At 39.8% G+C, this 15,974-nt stretch overlaps 1 protein-coding gene across 8 annotated transcripts in view; it reads left to right on the top strand.

Moving 5' to 3' along the window:
- Syn1 (Syntrophin-like 1) overlaps positions 1-15,004 on the top strand; it is an 82,751-nt gene extending 67,747 nt beyond the window's left edge. For all 8 annotated transcript variants that reach the window (XM_071669206.1, XM_071669210.1, XM_071669209.1 and 5 more), the window contains 2 exons: positions 5,250-5,440; positions 13,082-15,004. In XM_071669206.1, coding sequence (XP_071525307.1) covers positions 5,250-5,440; positions 13,082-13,174 — 284 coding nt within the window. In that variant the 3' untranslated portion in view covers positions 13,175-15,004. The remainder of the gene's footprint in view (positions 1-5,249; positions 5,441-13,081) is intronic.
- The last annotated feature ends 970 nt before the right edge of the window (positions 15,005-15,974 follow it).

Raw genomic sequence — 15,974 nt, 5'->3', positions numbered from 1 at the left:
ATTTTCTTTTTATTTTTGTATCATACTTTGTCGCTGTCTCCTGCGTTAGCGAGGTAGCGCAAGGAAACAGACGAAAGAATGGCACAACCCACCCACATGCACATGTATATACATACATGTCCCCACATGCATATATACATACCTATGCATTTCAACGCATACATATATATACATACACAGACATATACATATATACACGTACATAATTCATACTTGCTGTCTTTATTCATTCCTGTTGCCACTCCACCACACATGAAATGACAACCCCCTCCTCCTACATGTGCACAAGGCAGTGCTAGGAAAAGACAACAAGGGTCACATTTGTTCACACTCAATCTCTAGCTGTCATGTATAATGCACTGACACCACAGCTCCCTTTTCACATCCAGGCCCCACAAAACTTTCCATGGTTTACCCCAGATGCTTCACATACCCTGGTTCAATCCATTGGCATGAATGTGTACATGTGTACATATGTATATGTCTGTGTTTGTATATGTATGTATATGTGTGCATATGGGCATTTATGTATATATAGGTGTACATGGGTTGTTGGGTCATTTCTTTGTCTTTCATTGCACTACCTAGCTGATGCAGGAAACAGCAGTTAAGTATAATGAATAATAATGATACCATAGATAATAATATTGATAGATTTGAGTGCTGAAAAAGGACTGGTGATTGGGAATACCTGGTTTAAAAAGAGAGATATACATAAGTATATGTATGTAAGTAGGAGAGATGGCCATAGAGCATTATTGGATTATGTGGTGATTAATAGGCACGTGAAAGAGAGAATTTTGGATGTTAATGTGCTGAGAGGGGCAACTGGAGGGATGTCTAATCATTATCTTGTGGAGGCAAAGGTGAAGATTTGTAGAGGTTTTCAGAAAAGAAGAGAGAATGTTCGGGGTGAAGAGAGTGGTGAGAGTAAGTGAGCTTGGAAAGGAGACTTGTGTAAGGAAGTACCAGGAGAGATTGAGGGCAGAGTGGCAAAAGGTGAGAGCAAATGATGTAAGGGGATTGGGGGAGGAATAGGATGTATGTAGGGAAGCAGTGATGGCTTGCGCAAAAGATGCTTGTGGCATGAGAAATGTGGGAGGAGGGCATATTAGAAAGGGTAACAAGTGGTGGGATGAAGAAGTAAGATTGTTATTGAAACAGAAGAGGGAGGCGTTTGGATGATTTTTGCAGGGAAGTAGTGCAAATGACTGGGAGATGTATAGAAAAGGAGGCAGGAGGTCAAGAGAAATGTGCAAGAAGTGAAAAAGAAGGTAATTAAAAGTTGGGTTGAGGGAGTTTCATTAGATTTTAGGGAGAATAAAAAGATTTTTTATCCCTGGGGATAGGGGAGAAAGAATACTTCCCACGTATTCCCTGTGTTTCGTAGAAGGCGACTAAAAGGGAAGGTAGCAGGGGGCTGGAAATCCTCCCCTCTCATTTTTTTTTTTTTTTTTCAAATTTTCCAAAAGAAGGAACAGAGTAGGGGGTCATGTGAGGATATTCCCTCAAAGGCCCAGTCCTCTGTTCTTAACGCTACCTTGCTAATGCGGGAAATGGCGAATAGTATGAAAAAAAAAGAAAGATGTTTTAGAAAGAGGTCAGGAAGAATGGTTTGGTAAACAGAGAAGAGGTAGTGAAAGCTTGTGGAAGATGAAAGCTGGCAAGGCTGCGGGTTTCGATGGTATTGCAGTGGAATTTATTAAAAAAGGGGGTGACTGTGTTGTTGACTGGTTGTTAAGGATATTCACTGTATGTATGGTTCATGGTGAAGTGCCTGAAGATTGGCGGAATGCATGCATAGTGTCATTGTACAAAGGCAAAGGGGATAAAGGTGAGTGTTCAAATTACAGAGGTATATGTTTGTTGAGTATTCCTAGGAAGTTATATGGGAGGGTATTGATTGAGAGGGTGAAGGCATGTACAGAGCATCAGATTGGGGAAGAGCAGTGTGGTTTCAGAAGTAGTATAGGATGTGTGTATCAGGTGTTTGCTTTGAAGAATATATGTGAGAAATACTTAGAAAAACAGATGGACTTGTGTGTAGCAATTATGGGTCTGGAGAAGGCATATGATAAAGTTGATAAAGATGCTTTATGGAAGGTACTAAGAGTATATGGTGTGGGAGGTAAGTTGCTAGAAGCAGTGAAAAGTTTTTTACCAAGGATGTAAGGCATGTATAAGTGTAGGAAGAGAAGAAAGTGATTGGTTGCCAGTGAACGTTGGTTTGTGGCAGGGGTGCCCGATGTCTCCATGGTTGTTTAATTTGTCTTTGGATGGTTAGGGAGGTGAATGCAAGAGTTTTGGAGAGAGGGGCAAGTATGCAGTCTGTTTTGGATGAGAGGGGTTGGGAAGTGAGTCAGTCGTTGTTCTCTCATGATAGAGCGCTAGTGGCTGATTTTGGTGAGAAACTGCAGAAGTTGGTGACTGAGTTTGGTAAAGTGTGTGAAAGAAGAAAGCTGAGAGTGAATGAATAAGAGCAAGGTTATTAGGTTAAGTAGGGTTGAGGGACAAGTTAATTGAGAGGTAAGTTTGAATGGAGAAAAACTGGAGTAAGTGAAGTGTTTTAGCTATCTGGGAGTGGATTTAGCAGCAGATGGAACCATTGAAGCGGAAGTGAATCACAGGGTTGGGGAGGGTTTCAAAGGTTCTAGGAGCATTGAAGAATGTGTGGAAGGTGAAAATGTTATCTCTTAGAGTAAAAATGGGTATGTTTGAAGGAATAGTGGTTCCAACCATGTTATATGGTTGCAAGGCATGGGCTGTAGATAGGGTTGTGTGTAGGAGGGTGGATGTTTTGGAAATGAAATGTTTTAGGACAATATGTGGTGTGAGGTGATTTGATCGAGTAAGTAATGAAAGAGTAAGAGAGATGTGTGGTGTTAAAAGAGTGTGGTTGAGAGAGCAGAAGAGGGTGTATTGAAATGGTTTGGTCTCATGGTGAGAATGAGTGAGGAAAGATTGACAAAGAGGATATATGTGTCAAAGGTAGAGGTAATGAGAAGTATTTCTCACATACATTCTTCAAAGCAAACACCTGATCCACACATCCTCTACCACCTCTTCCCCAGTCTGATGCTCTGTACATGCCTTCACCTCCTCAATCAATACCCTCCCAAGAGGGTGAAAAAGAGGGCAAATGAGAGTTGGGGTGAGAGAGAATCATTAGATTTTAGGGAGAATAAATAGATGTGAGAAGTGAATTGGAGCGATGTGGTATACCGGGGTTGACGTGCTGTCAGTGGATTGAATCAAGGCATGTGAAGCGTCTGGGGTAAACCATGGAAAGCTGTGTAGGTATGTATATTTGCGTGTGTGGACGTATGTATATACATGTGTATGGGGGGGTTGGGCCATTTCTTTCGTCTGTTTCCTTGCGCTACCTCGCAAACGCGGGAGACAGCGACAAAGTATTATAAAAAAAAAAAAAAAAAATGTTTTGGAAGGAGGTAAATATAGTGTGTAAGACAAGAAAACAAATGGGAACATCTGTGTAGGGGGCAAATGGAGAGGTAATAACAAGTAGTGGTGAATTGAGAGGGAGATGGAGTGAGTATTTTGAAGGTTTGTTGAATATGTTTGTTGATACGGTGGTAGATATAGGGTGTTTTGGTCAAGGTGGTGTGCGAAGTGAGAGGGTTAGGGAGAATGATTTGGTAAATAGAGAAGAGGTAGTAAAAGCTTTGCGGAAGATGAAAGCCGGCAAGGCAGCTGGTTTGGATGGTATTGCAGTGGAATTTTTTAAAAAAGGGGGTGACTGTGTTGTTGACTGGTTGGTAAGGATATTTAATGTATGTATGACTCATGGTGAGGTGCCTGAGAATTGGCAGAATGCATGCATAGTGCCATTGTACAAAGGCAAAGGGGATAAGAGTGAGTGCTCAAATTACAGAGGTATAAGTTTGTTGAGTATTCCTAGGAAGTTATATGGGAGGGTATTGATTGAGAGGGTGAAGGCACATACAGAGCATCAGATTGGGGAAGAGCAGTGTGGTTTCAGAAGTGGTAGAGGATGTGTGGATCAGGTGTTTGCTATGAAGAATGTATGTGAGACATACTCAGAAAAGCAAATGGATTTGTATGTAGCATTTATGGATCTGGAGAAGGCATACGATAGAGTTGATAGAGATGCTCTATGGAAGGTATTAAGAATATATGGTGTGGGAGGCAAGTTGTTAGAAGCAGTGAAAAGTTTTTATCGAGGATGTAAGGCATGTGTACGAGTAGGAAGAGAGGAAAGTGATTGGTTCTCAGTGAATGTAGTTTTGCGGCAGGGGTGTGTGATGTCTCCATGGTTGTTTAATTTGTTTATGGATGGGGTTGTTAGGGAGGTGAATGCAAGAGTTTTGGAAAGAGGGGCAAGTATGCAGTCTGTTGTGGATGAGAGGGGTTGGGAAGTGAGTCAGTTGTTGTTCGCTGATGATACAGCACTGGTGGCTGATTCATGTGAGAAACTGCCACACATCTCTCCTACCCTTTCATTACTTACTCGATCAAACCACCTCACACCACATACTGTCCTTAAACATCTCATTTCCAATACATCCACCCTCCTCCAAACAACCCTATCTATAGGCCACACCTTGTAACCATATAACATTGTTGAAACCACTGTTCCTTCAAACATACCCATTTTTGCTTTCCGAGATAATGTTCTCGCCTTCCACACATTCTTCAACGCTTCCAGAAACTTCGCCCCCTCCCCCACCCTGTGACTCTCTTCTGCTTCTATGGTTCCATCTGCTGCCAGATCCACTCCCAGATATCTAAAACAGTTCACTTCCTCCAGTTTTTCTCCATTCAAACTTACCTCCCAATTGATGGTGATGAAGTATAATAATGAAGAATGATATTATATATATTTTTCTAGAGACTTTCCAAGGATCACAGCTTCAACAGACATATGCATTTTGAATTAGGGAATTATGATAAAGAAACATCCCAGGGCAAATTTGAAAATGAAAAATAATATTACTGCATGGTATGATGGATTAACATAGCATTTTCTAGGAAGTTAGTGTTCTATATTTTTAGTTTCGTATAGATATGTCCTTTTTCTTCATTAATGAATTTAGATAGTTTTACAGAGCCAATCCTAAATCACAGTTCCTAGAATTTCATAATTCATATTGCACTAGATACTGTAATATCATTGTTTTATGCTCCTATAATTTTTTGTGATACAATTAAGGTATGAAAATACGAGGATTTCCATATAAGGATATATGAATATTGATATGTCATTGTAGATTGTGAATGGCGAGGAGTTGAGGCAAAGTTAGTTCTACACCATGAGGATGGATTTACGTTACTGTCAACACATGATGCTGCAGGCAGTAGAGGTCGTGTCCTTTGGACTCAGCCATTCCACAAATTGGTTATGAGTTCTGATGATGGGGCAAGACTTATATGGCTCCGTTTTGATGGAGATATGGAAGTGGTAAGTTGGCATCCTATAACCAGTGAATACAGTCCACCAAGGAGGGTTTGCTGGATTATTTGTTCAGCAGTCACTAAAGAAACTGTTTACTTGTAGTCATTGAGTATGCAAAATGTACAAGAGGTGTGCCTTTACACAGAAGGAGATGCTAAGGAAGGAACGAAGGAAGGTAAGGTAAGGTAAGGTAAGGTATATTTTTGTACTTAATTGTCTGTCCTACCCCAGTGAGGCAGAGTCAGGAACAAATGAAGAGTGGCCTTGTACATCCACTCTATCCGTCATGGATAATGTACTGGACTAGAGCCTACCATCCACAGCCAAGCCCCATGCACACTATGCCAGGTTCACCTTAGGCACTTTGAATACTTGGTTCAATCCAGTGACATCACGTTGGCCCTCATTTACCACATCGATTCAGTTCAATCTATCCATGCATAGCTCTTGCCCTTCTGAATGTTCAGGCTGCAGTACCCCAAAGCCCTCTTAATTCTTCCATCTCATTTTTGTTGTCTAATTCCCTTCTGTTTCCCCTGCTTTGACACATAGATCAATCTAGTCATTTTTTCTTTTTTTCATCCTCTCTATATGTCCTTACCAATTCGGCATATCTTGGTCAGTCTTCTCAGTCAAACTGTGTTTACTGCCATGCCTTTCTCTTTTAGTGTTGTTTGTATAAATTCATCCTGCCTAACACTGCATAGCATTCCTTGCACATTCACCCTTATCCTTTCTTTTGTCTCCAAGGCCTGAGATACATCCAAGCAGCATTATTACTATTATATCTTCAGACGTATCTATCTTTGCCCAAACAAACACAAACCTTTCCTGGTACAGGCTCATAATGTACCCAGGACCTTACCTTCCTCATCCACAGTGTAACTCACATCAACCCTTCCAAGTTCCATCTTCTTTCATGCTCACTGTGAGGTATCAAAAGCACTCCCCATTTAAACCATTCTGTCTCATCTACGTACAACACCTTACCTTAATTATGTTAACATTTCTTCTCGACTTTCCCTTACATGCACTCTCTTAAACTTTGTCAAAGCTTTTTGAGGTTCTGTTTTGAGAGTGCCATCAGTGCCATGCATTCTGCAAACAGCAATTGATTCATCTCCCATGCATCCCAACTCCCAACAGGCTGTAGACCTGCTTTTTGCTCTCAGACCCTTGCTCATCACTCATTATGTAAACAGACAGAACAATGAACACAACCATCTGGTAATGCTCATTTACCAATGGCATCTTAGCTATGTCTCTTCCTTGTATATTAACTGACTGTTCCATATCTCTTTCTTGTATCTCTGCTGATGATGTGATCATTACATGAAAATGCACTTAGGAAATTGTAGTGCTTTATTTTCTTGTAGATTACTTGCATATACTAGATCACGTGCATCACTATGACCTCTTGTAAAATAAGAGTGGTTTGGGAAAGTCTAAGGAGTACAGTCAGGGGTTGGTGAAAGGACAAGAGCTGAGGAAGGAGTAGCAATACTCCTGAAGCAAGAGTTGTGGGAGTGTGTGATAGATTGTAAGAAGGTAAATTTGAGATTGATGCAGGTAAAACTGAAAGTGGATCGAGAGAGATGGGTGATTATTAATGCCTATGCACCTGGTTACGAGAAGAAAGATCATGAGAGGCAAGTGTTTGGGATTAGTTGAGTGAGCTTTGATGCATGAGACCGAGTTATAGTGATGGGTTAATTAAATGCGAAAGTGAGTAGTGTGGCAGTTGAAGGTATAATTGGTATACATGGGGTGTTCAGTGTTCTGAGTAGAAATTTTGAGGAGGTTGTGGACTTATGTGCTGAAAAAAGACTGGTGATTGGGAATACCTGGTTTAAAAAGAGAAAGGTACATAAGTATACATATGTGAGTAGGAGAGATGGTCACAGGGCATTATTGGACTACGTGTTAATTGATAGGTGTGTAAAAGAGAGACTTTTCAATGTTAATGTGCTGAGAGGGGCAGCTGGAGGGATGTCTGACCACTATCTTGTGGAGGCTAAGATGAAGATTTGTAGAGAGTTTCATAAAAGAAAAGTGAATGTTGGGGAGAAGAGAGTGGTAAGAGTAAGTGAGCATGGAAAGGAGACTTGTGTGAGGAAGTATTAGGAGAGATTGAATGTATAATGGCAAAAGGTTAGAGCAAATGACGTGAGGGGACTGGGTGAGGAATGGGATGTATATAGGGAAGCAGTGATGGTTTGTGCAAGAGATGCATTTTGTATGAGAAAGGTGGGAGGTGGGTAGATCAGAAAGGGTGGTGAGTGGTGGGATGAAGAAATAAGATTGTTAGCGAAAGAGAAAAGAGGCGTTTGGATGATATTTGCAGGGAATTAGTGTAAAAGACTGGAGATGTATAGAAGATAGTGGCAAGAGGTCAAGAGAAAGGTACAAGAGTTGAAAAAGAGGGCAAAGGAGAGTTGGGGTTAGAGATCATCATTGAATTTTAGAGAGAATAAAAAGATGTTTTGGAAGGAGGTAAAAAGCGTGCGTAAGACGAAAGAACAAATAGGAACATCAGTGAAGGGAGCAAGTGAAGAAGTGAAAGCAGATAGTGATGCAGTAAGAAGGAGATGGAGTGAGTATTTTGAAGGTTTGTAGAATGTGGTTGATGATAGAGTGGCAGATATAGGGTGTTTTGGTCAGGATGGTGTGCAAAGTGAGAGGGGTCAGAGAGAATGATTTAATGAAGAGAGAAGAGGTAGTGAAAGCTTTGCGGAAGATGAAATCCAGCAAGGTGGCGGGTTTGGATGGTATTGCAGTGGAATATATTAGAAAAGGGGGTGACTGTGTTGTTAATTGGTTGGTAAGGATATTCATTGTATATATGAACCATGTTGAAGTGCCTGAGGATTGGTGGAATGTACGCACAGTGCCACTGTACAAAGGCAAAGGGGATAAGGTAAGTGTTCAAATTACAGAGGTATAAGTTTGTTGAGTATTCCTGGGAAATTATTTTTTTTTTTTTTTTTTTTTTTTTTTTTTTTATACCTCGTCGCTGTCTCCCGCGTTTGCGAGGTAGCGCAAGGAAACAGACGAAAGAAATGGCCCAACCCCCCCCCATACACATGTACATACACACGTCCACACACGCAAATATACATACCTACACAGCTTTCCATGGTTTACCCCGGACGCTTCACATGCCTTGATTCAATCCACTGACAGCACGTCAACCCCTGTATACCACATCGCTCCAATACACTCTATTCCTTGCCCTCCTTTCACCCTCCTGCATGTTCAGGCCCCGATCACACAAAATCTTTTTCACTCCATCTTTCCACCTCCAATTTGGTCTCCCTCTTCTCCTCGTTCCCTCCACCTCCGACACATATATCCTCTTGGTCAATCTTTCCTCACTCATTCTCTCCATGTGCCCAAACCATTTCAAAACACCCTCTTCTTCTCTCTCAACCACGCTCTTTTTATTTCCACACATCTCTCTTACCCTTACGTTACTTACTCGATCAAACCACCTCACACCACACATTGTCCTCAAACATCTCATTTCCAGCACATCCATCCTCCTGCGCACAACTCTATCCATAGCCCACGCCTCGCAACCATACAACATTGTTGGAACCACTATTCCTTCAAACATACCCATTTTTGCTTTCCGAGATAATGTTCTCGACTTCCACACATTTTTCAAGGCTCCCAAAATTTTCGCCCCCTCCCCCACCCTATGATCCACTTCCGCTTCCATGGTTCCATCCGCTGACAGATCCACTCCCAGATATCTAAAACACTTCACTTCCTCCAGTTTTTCTCCATTCAAACTCACGTCCCAATTGACTTGACCCTCAACCCTACTGTACCTAATAACCTTGCTCTTATTCACATTTACTCTTAACTTTCTTCTTCCACACACTTTACCAAACTCAGCACCAGCTTCTGCTGTTTCTCACATGAATCAGCCACCAGCGCTGTATCATCAGCGAACAACAACTGACTCACTTCCCAAGCTCTCTCATCCCCAACAGACTTCATACTTGCCCCTCTTTCCAAGACTCTTGCATTTACCTCCCTAACAACCCCATCCATAAACAAATTAAACAACCATGGAGACATCACACACCCCTGCCACAAACCTACATTCACTGAGAACCAATCACTTTCCTCTCTTCCTACACGTACACATGCCTTACATCCTCGATAAAAACTTTTCACTGCTTCTAACAACTTGCCACCCACACCATATATTCTTAATACCTTCCACAGAGCATCTCTATCAACTCTATCATATGCCTTCTCCAGATCCATAAATGCTACATACAAATCCATTTGCTTTTCTAAGTATTTCTCACATACATTCTTCAAAGCAAACACCTGATCCACACATCCTCTACCACTTCTGAAACCACACTGCTCTTCCCCAATCTGATGCTCTGTACATGCCTTCACCCTCTCAATCAATACCCTCCCATATAATTTACCAGGAATACTCAACAAACTTATACCTCTGTAATTTGAGCACTCACTCTTATCCCCTTTGCCTTTGTATATGGGAGGGTATTGATTGAGAGGGTGAAGGCATGTACAGAGCATCAGATTGGGGAAGGTCAGTGTGGTTTCCAAAGTGGTACAGGATGTGTGGATCAGTTGTTTGCTTTGAAGAATTTATCTGAGAAATACTTAGAAAAACAAATGTATTTGTATGTAGCATTTATGGAGAAGGCATAAGATTAGGTTGATAGAGATTCTTTTTGGAAGGTCTTAAGAGTATATGGTGTGGGAGGTAAGTTGCTAGAAGCAGTGAAAAGTTTTTACCAAGGATGTAAGGCATGTGTACGAGTAGGAAGAGAGGTTCCCAGTGAATGTCAGTCTGCAGCAGGGATGTGTGATGTCTCCATGGTTGTTTAATTTATTTATGGATGGTGTGGTTAGCGAGGTAAATGCAGAGTTTTGAAGAGAGGGGTGAGTATGCAGTCTGTTGGGGATGAGAGGGCCTGGGAAGTGAGTCAGTTTTTGTTTGCAGATGATACAGCTCTGGTGGCTGAGTCAGGTGAGATACTGCAGAGGTCGGTGACTGAGTTTAGAAAAGTGTGTGAAAAAAGAAACTTGGGAGTGAATGTGAATGAAAGCAAGGTTATATTCAGTAGGGTTGAGGGACAAGTTAATTAGGATGTAAGTTTGAATGGAGAAAAACTGGGGAAGTGAAGTGTTTTAGATATCTGGGAGTGGATTTAGCAGCGGATGGAAACATAGAAATGGAAGTGAGTCACAGGGTGGGTGAGGGGGCAGAGGTTCTAGGAGCGATGAAGAATGTGTGGAAGGAGAGGACGTTATCTCAGAGAGCAAAAATGGGTATGTTTGAAGAATATTGGTTCCAGCAATGTTATATGTTTGCGAGGCATGGGCTATAGATAGGGTTGTATGGAGGGTGGATGTGTTAGAAATTTAATGTTTGAGGGCAATATGTGGTGTGAGGTGATTTGATTAAGTAAGTGAGATGTGTGGTAATAAAAAGAGTGTGGTTGAGAGAGCAGAAGAGGGTGTATTAAAATGGTTTGTGCCATTTCATGTGTGGCGGGGTGGTGATGGGAATGGATGAAGGCAGCAAGTATGGATATGTACAGATGTATATATGTGTATGTCTGTGTTTGTTTATGTATGTGTACGTTGAAATGTATAGGTATGTATCTGTGCATGTGTGGGCATTTATGTATATACATGTGTATGTGGATGGGTTGGGCCATTCTTTTGTCTGTTTCCTTGTGCTACCTCGCTAACGTGGGAGACAGCGACTAAGTATGATAAAAGATATAAATAAATGAATTTAAGCAAACACATTATTAGTCAAAGAAGAATTCATTAGTTGTGCCATATAAAGGCCTGGCACAGAAATTGATAGAAAGTGGGCCAAATGTTAGAGATTTGGATGATATCATTAATGAGGAAATAGATACCATAGAGCATATGGAGAAGATAGCATTATCAAGTCATGTGATAAGTGGTATGATGTTGAGAACTTTCTCAATAAATGATAAAAATCTGTTGATGAAAATGTTTAATGTATATATGAGAAGCAGAATTGAATGCTGTCATGTTATATGGTCACCAGTGAAACAGTTAGAAATATATATTAAGAGAGAATTTAAAAGCACTTCACAAGCAAAAGCAAGAGGATGAAATATATGGACTACCATGAAAGGCAGAGAGAACTGCCGCTACACAGCCTTGAAAGAAGAGAAAAAAATTTGATGACCTGTGCAGACAACAAATTGAAGGTTTTGAAGAAAATGTGCTAAACCTGAAAGCCTCTCAGCAGGGAAGATACAGAGTTGTTGAGTCTTCAAGAATACCATGGTACATACTAAAAGTAAATCAGACAAAAATGTGTGACAGTCCAACCAGAAAGCTACAACGATTATTTTGTGTACTACCAGATGAGATGAGAAACATGCATGGAACTACTACAGAAACATTTAAAAGAAAACTTTATTTATGGCCAAAATCATTCCCAGATGAACAAAGAATTGATAATTAGGTAATACAGATGTCAGCTGAGAAGATTAGTCTTATACATCAAGCAAGACATACGATGAGTGCTTTGCACTTACCCCACCATTCTGGTTAAATCTTGTGGTGGTAGATTCTTGCAAGTGCCCTTCTTGTCCCCTCCACTTCTGACACATATACCTTCTGTGTTAACTTTTTCTCACTCATTCTCTCCATATGTTTTAACCATTTCTGCACACCTTCATCTTTTGCAGCCATACTCTTTTTATTATCTCAATTCTTTCTTACCCTATCATTTCTAACTCGATCAACCCTCCTTACATAACACATCTTCTTGAGACATTTCATGTCTGACACATTCACCCATCCTAGATTGTTTCAATCAACCACCAACCCCCCACAGTAGTAGTGTCACTGTCCCTTGACACATCCTCAGCCAAAAGATACTTGACACTTCCCTACACAACAATGAGAAAAAGGGATTGGCCAGTTTCATAGTAGGCTACCATAACATTCACTCACAATGGCTTCACTTCAAAAATGTTTAAACTCTACAAGTGAAGTTCCCCATGGTGCAGTTCTTTCTCCAGTGCTCTTCATGTCTTCCTACATGACCTCCCACTACCTTTAGCGAACCACATCATGATGGTCTTTTCATGTGCAGATAATTTCATAGTCACATCTCATCACCCTGATGATAACGAAAGGCATTTCAGAATAAATATTATGAAGAAGCCTTGACATAGTAAGTATATGTAAAACTTTGGGTGCAGGATTCTAAGTTTGATCTCGATGGATTAGTGTATGTGTTGTATGAATTAACAGTATCTAGTAATGCAAATTCATAACAAGGCTTGTTGAGATGAAAAATGGGTCCATTAATTTTGGAAGCCAAGATGTGCTTCTGTTATTCAGCTAGGATAAGTTGAGTTAAACCTTGAGATCATCTCTTGGTAAGGGAAGACTCTAAGCCTCTTTAAGAAGTAGTGTGATAATTGTTGATCTGATGGTACTAAAATGTCTCTTATCCTGAAGTTTAGAGCTGGAGATTGATCTCCATTTGTATGGGTGCCTGAAAACTTTGATTTTTTCCAATAGGTACTTTTCAGGGACTGGTAGTTGTGTTTGAATCACTTTAAGTTTAGACTATTTAATATTTCTCTCTTTCAGGAATTGGATTTGAAAACCAACCCAAAACCTTTTGTCTTCATCCTCCATACCTTTCTCTCTGCAAAAGTCCACCAACAATCTCTCTCATCCTGACGTAAGCTAGACCAGCCAGCAGCAACAAAAGCATTGGGTCCATTACACTCCAGAAAAGTTGCTAATCCAGAACATTTAACAAAAGTAAAACCACCAAGTCAGATAACTCCAGGCAAAGTTGGGAAACTCAGCCTTCATACACAAGGAAGACCGTCCACCCAGGTAGATGCAAATTTAATTAGTCAACCTGAGCACCGTATACAGTTAAAGCAGTCAAGGGGTCAGGCAGAATTAAATAAAGCTGGAGCAACAAGTAAGCAGAAGTGGAGTGCAGTTTAAGTGTGTCACATATTCTTTATAGATGCTATACAGGAATGATTTATATGTAGGATATGTTAATAGGAGACTTATGAAATGTTGAAGAAGGATATGAGAAAGGGTATGGTCCTGTTTGGTTCCTTTTCATCTTTTCCACATTCTTTATTCTCTTAAAGTAAAATGTAAGATAAAGAAAAAGAGTAATAGAATTGATGCAAGAATGGGACTAAAGGAGCAGAGTCCAAATTTGCTCAAATTTGACATAGATGTGCTGAATATTGAATTTGATATTTGGAGCATTCATCATAAAGTTATTTGGTAAATGTAAAGATAGATATTTCTTATCAGTGAGTGATTGGACAAATGTTGGTGTAATAAAGGGTGGTGGCATTAATAAGAGATCAACATAGAGGATGCACAGGGACTAAGAATATTTAGATTAAACATACCATACCATTCTTCTCTCTTTCTGTTCTGTCTTCTTAGTGTCGACAGCTCAACTCAGGAACCAGAAGCTGGGGAAGTTATTGACCCCCGTATTTTTTATGAATGCTTTTCTTGCTCTTTGGACTTTAGCTTTGCTGTTACTATAGCAAATAATAGTTGAGATTAAGATTTGAGGACAAAACATACATTGAAATGGTTCTTGGGGTAGATATCTGAAATTGTGTCTTGTTATTTTGGTAAGAAGGCACAGAGAATTGAATCTGTTTCACTGGTTTTGGTAATTTTGGAGTCACCTCAAAAAAATTATTTATAAGATTATTGTAAATTGCCAAGAACAACACCACAGGTTACTTTGATAGCTTTATAGCTTCTGACAAAATGAGTGATGCATATTGTATGCTCTTGTATGAATCAGGCCTGTCATGTTATGGTCAGTGACATTTCATGAGCTGACTGAACTACTCTTGCCACATTTTGCTAGTCAGTGACCACGAACAGCATGTTGAAACCTGATGTAGTCAATAAAAGAAAGAAAAGGTTCTGTTTTGTTGGATGTTGTGCAGGACTTTGCAGTGCAAAAGAATGTTATAACCTACCATAAGGTTAACATATGGAGCTAATATTCATGTAGCTCTCATTCTAAAATTACTTGAATACATTAAAGAAGTATTCGGGAACAACAGATACCTTATTTATTGAGCTTTACACCAACTGTTTTTATTTCTTTTTATGTTTGTGGAACAAAGAAAATCATATTACTCACGTAGTGAATATCTTTAAAGGAGCCTTGTACTAAATATGAAAAGTTATTCAAATCATAAGAAGACACTGCCTTAGAAATAGCAAGGAAATATGAATGCCAAATAATTATTGTCATCATAGATGTTAAAGTAATTGTAGGTGGATGCTTTTCAGTATTTGTGATAAGGAAGTCATGATACCAGGTTATACCAGTCACTGTGGTTTCATGTACAATCAAAAGAATGTGATGCTAAGGAAGTATACCATAGATTATTATCTATACTTAATGTTGAATTTATATACATTTTGAATTGTATCTTTCATTGATAAGTTGAGAAAAGAACATATACTACTTTATATATTATAAAAGCTGTTTTACTGATATTATGGCCTGTTTTTGTATCCACTGGTCTCTAAGCCCAGTTTTGTCTGGCAATAATACTGTTCTTGTTATCTTGGAATGTTTGCTTTGACTGTGTTTGTAGATTCTGAACCTTGTCACACTTTCCAGTGTTGGAGGGGAGTATGTCTTATGCAAACTATTACTACGGTTTTGGGTAAAGGGGTTTGAGAGAAATCTATTCCTGCTTCTGAATTTAGTATAGAAATTTTTTTAGATTCTTTTATAAAAACTTTCATAGATATTGAATGCCTATTAGAGTGGTTTTTATAGATTTTTTCAATTGTGGGCCACATGATCAGAGGTTTGTATATGCACAGGCTTCATGAATGTTTTGTTGATAACAATGATGTTTAACCAGTTTTTTAGCGGTATTACAAAAGCAGTGAAATTAGATGTGAACAGCGTAAAATTATTCAGTTAACTACATTCAGCTTCATTTATGATTACTGATCGATCCAACCCTGGTAGTATGACACTTAGGGGCAGTCTGTTGCACAATGTTAGTGGCAGGCAGGTAGTTAGGCCCGACTGGCTTACTAATTCATGTGTTCTATTTAATTAGGTAAAATCTCAGGCTGGCCGCACTATGGAGTCAGGCGGGCTGCATGTTGGACACCTGTGTTATAGAACGTAACTCTCATACCCTGAAACGGTGAATGTTTAGAAAAGAGATTGGCGCTTGGAATGGTAAATACATTGGCTCTTAAGTATGCCATGTTTGTCTCATATTTGTTTAGTGTGAATGGATTGTTTAAGGTGCTTTTGATGAGAAACAACTTAAATGTGTTAATTAACCCTTTTTAAAGATATAAAACAGAATTATGATAATCCCATTGGCCTTTGTTGTCCATGGAACTGTTACCATGTGAAATATCGCCCATTTTCCTTGAGGTGGTTCTTTTTGTTTGCAAACTTCGTACTCCAGCATGGCTGTGGTTTGCCATGCTCTTC

The sequence above is a fragment of the Panulirus ornatus genome, chromosome 14 (genome assembly GCF_036320965.1).
Source record: "Panulirus ornatus isolate Po-2019 chromosome 14, ASM3632096v1, whole genome shotgun sequence".
NCBI classification, from domain to species: domain Eukaryota; kingdom Metazoa; phylum Arthropoda; class Malacostraca; order Decapoda; family Palinuridae; genus Panulirus; species Panulirus ornatus.
The sequence above is the reverse complement of the archived record's forward strand: the minus strand, read 5'-3'. Positions and strand labels throughout refer to the sequence as shown.